Source organism: Etheostoma spectabile, chromosome 14 (genome assembly GCF_008692095.1).
Source record: "Etheostoma spectabile isolate EspeVRDwgs_2016 chromosome 14, UIUC_Espe_1.0, whole genome shotgun sequence".
NCBI classification, from domain to species: Eukaryota; Metazoa; Chordata; class Actinopteri; order Perciformes; family Percidae; genus Etheostoma; species Etheostoma spectabile.
Genome location: NC_045746.1, coordinates 24,448,170 through 24,448,712, shown reverse-complemented (window position 1 = coordinate 24,448,712; position 543 = coordinate 24,448,170). Strand labels below are relative to the sequence as shown.

The 543-nt window shown below is 42.2% G+C and overlaps 1 protein-coding gene across 1 annotated transcript in view; it reads right to left on the bottom strand.

Moving 5' to 3' along the window:
* Positions 1–543, bottom strand: part of LOC116702047 (chloride channel protein 1) — a 51,834-nt gene that overhangs the window by 10,275 nt on the left and 41,016 nt on the right. The window contains exon 22 of the mRNA XM_032536102.1: positions 241–328. Coding sequence (XP_032391993.1) covers positions 241–328 — 88 coding nt within the window. The remainder of the gene's footprint in view (positions 1–240; positions 329–543) is intronic.

Here is a 543-nt window from a genome sequence, read left to right as displayed (position 1 = left end):
CCCCCCACCTTCCCTTGCTGCTACAACAGCTTGAATTTCCCCCTGAAGGACTTTGAATCTTGAATCTAACCGGGAAAAAGTTGTTCATGCATTTATCACTTCCTATTAAGAGTACAGTAATTCCATCTATTCTTTTCCCCAGAAGCAGCTAGAGCAGAGATAATGTATAACTATTACACACTGAGCGATATAAATTTAAAAAAAAAAAGGTCTCAGGAACATGAAGTCCTTTCAGCTCACCAGGAACAGGAGCGGTGTGGTTGGAGGAGGGCTCCTGAGGCTTTGAAGGAGGCAGCGGGCCGTTTCTCTCCTCCAGCACCGAGCTGCCCTGCAGAAGACAACTACATGTAACTAAGTAGACATTATTAATAAAGCACCTTTCAAAACATATGGTAAAAGGTGTCGGACAACACCAGGCACGGTGCCAGGATTCCAGTTTTGGATGGGCCTTAAATTAAAAACGTAATCAAGTCACTGTTTAACCGAATACAAACGACCGACTTATATACTGTTATATTATCTGTGCTTACATAATAGAGATTT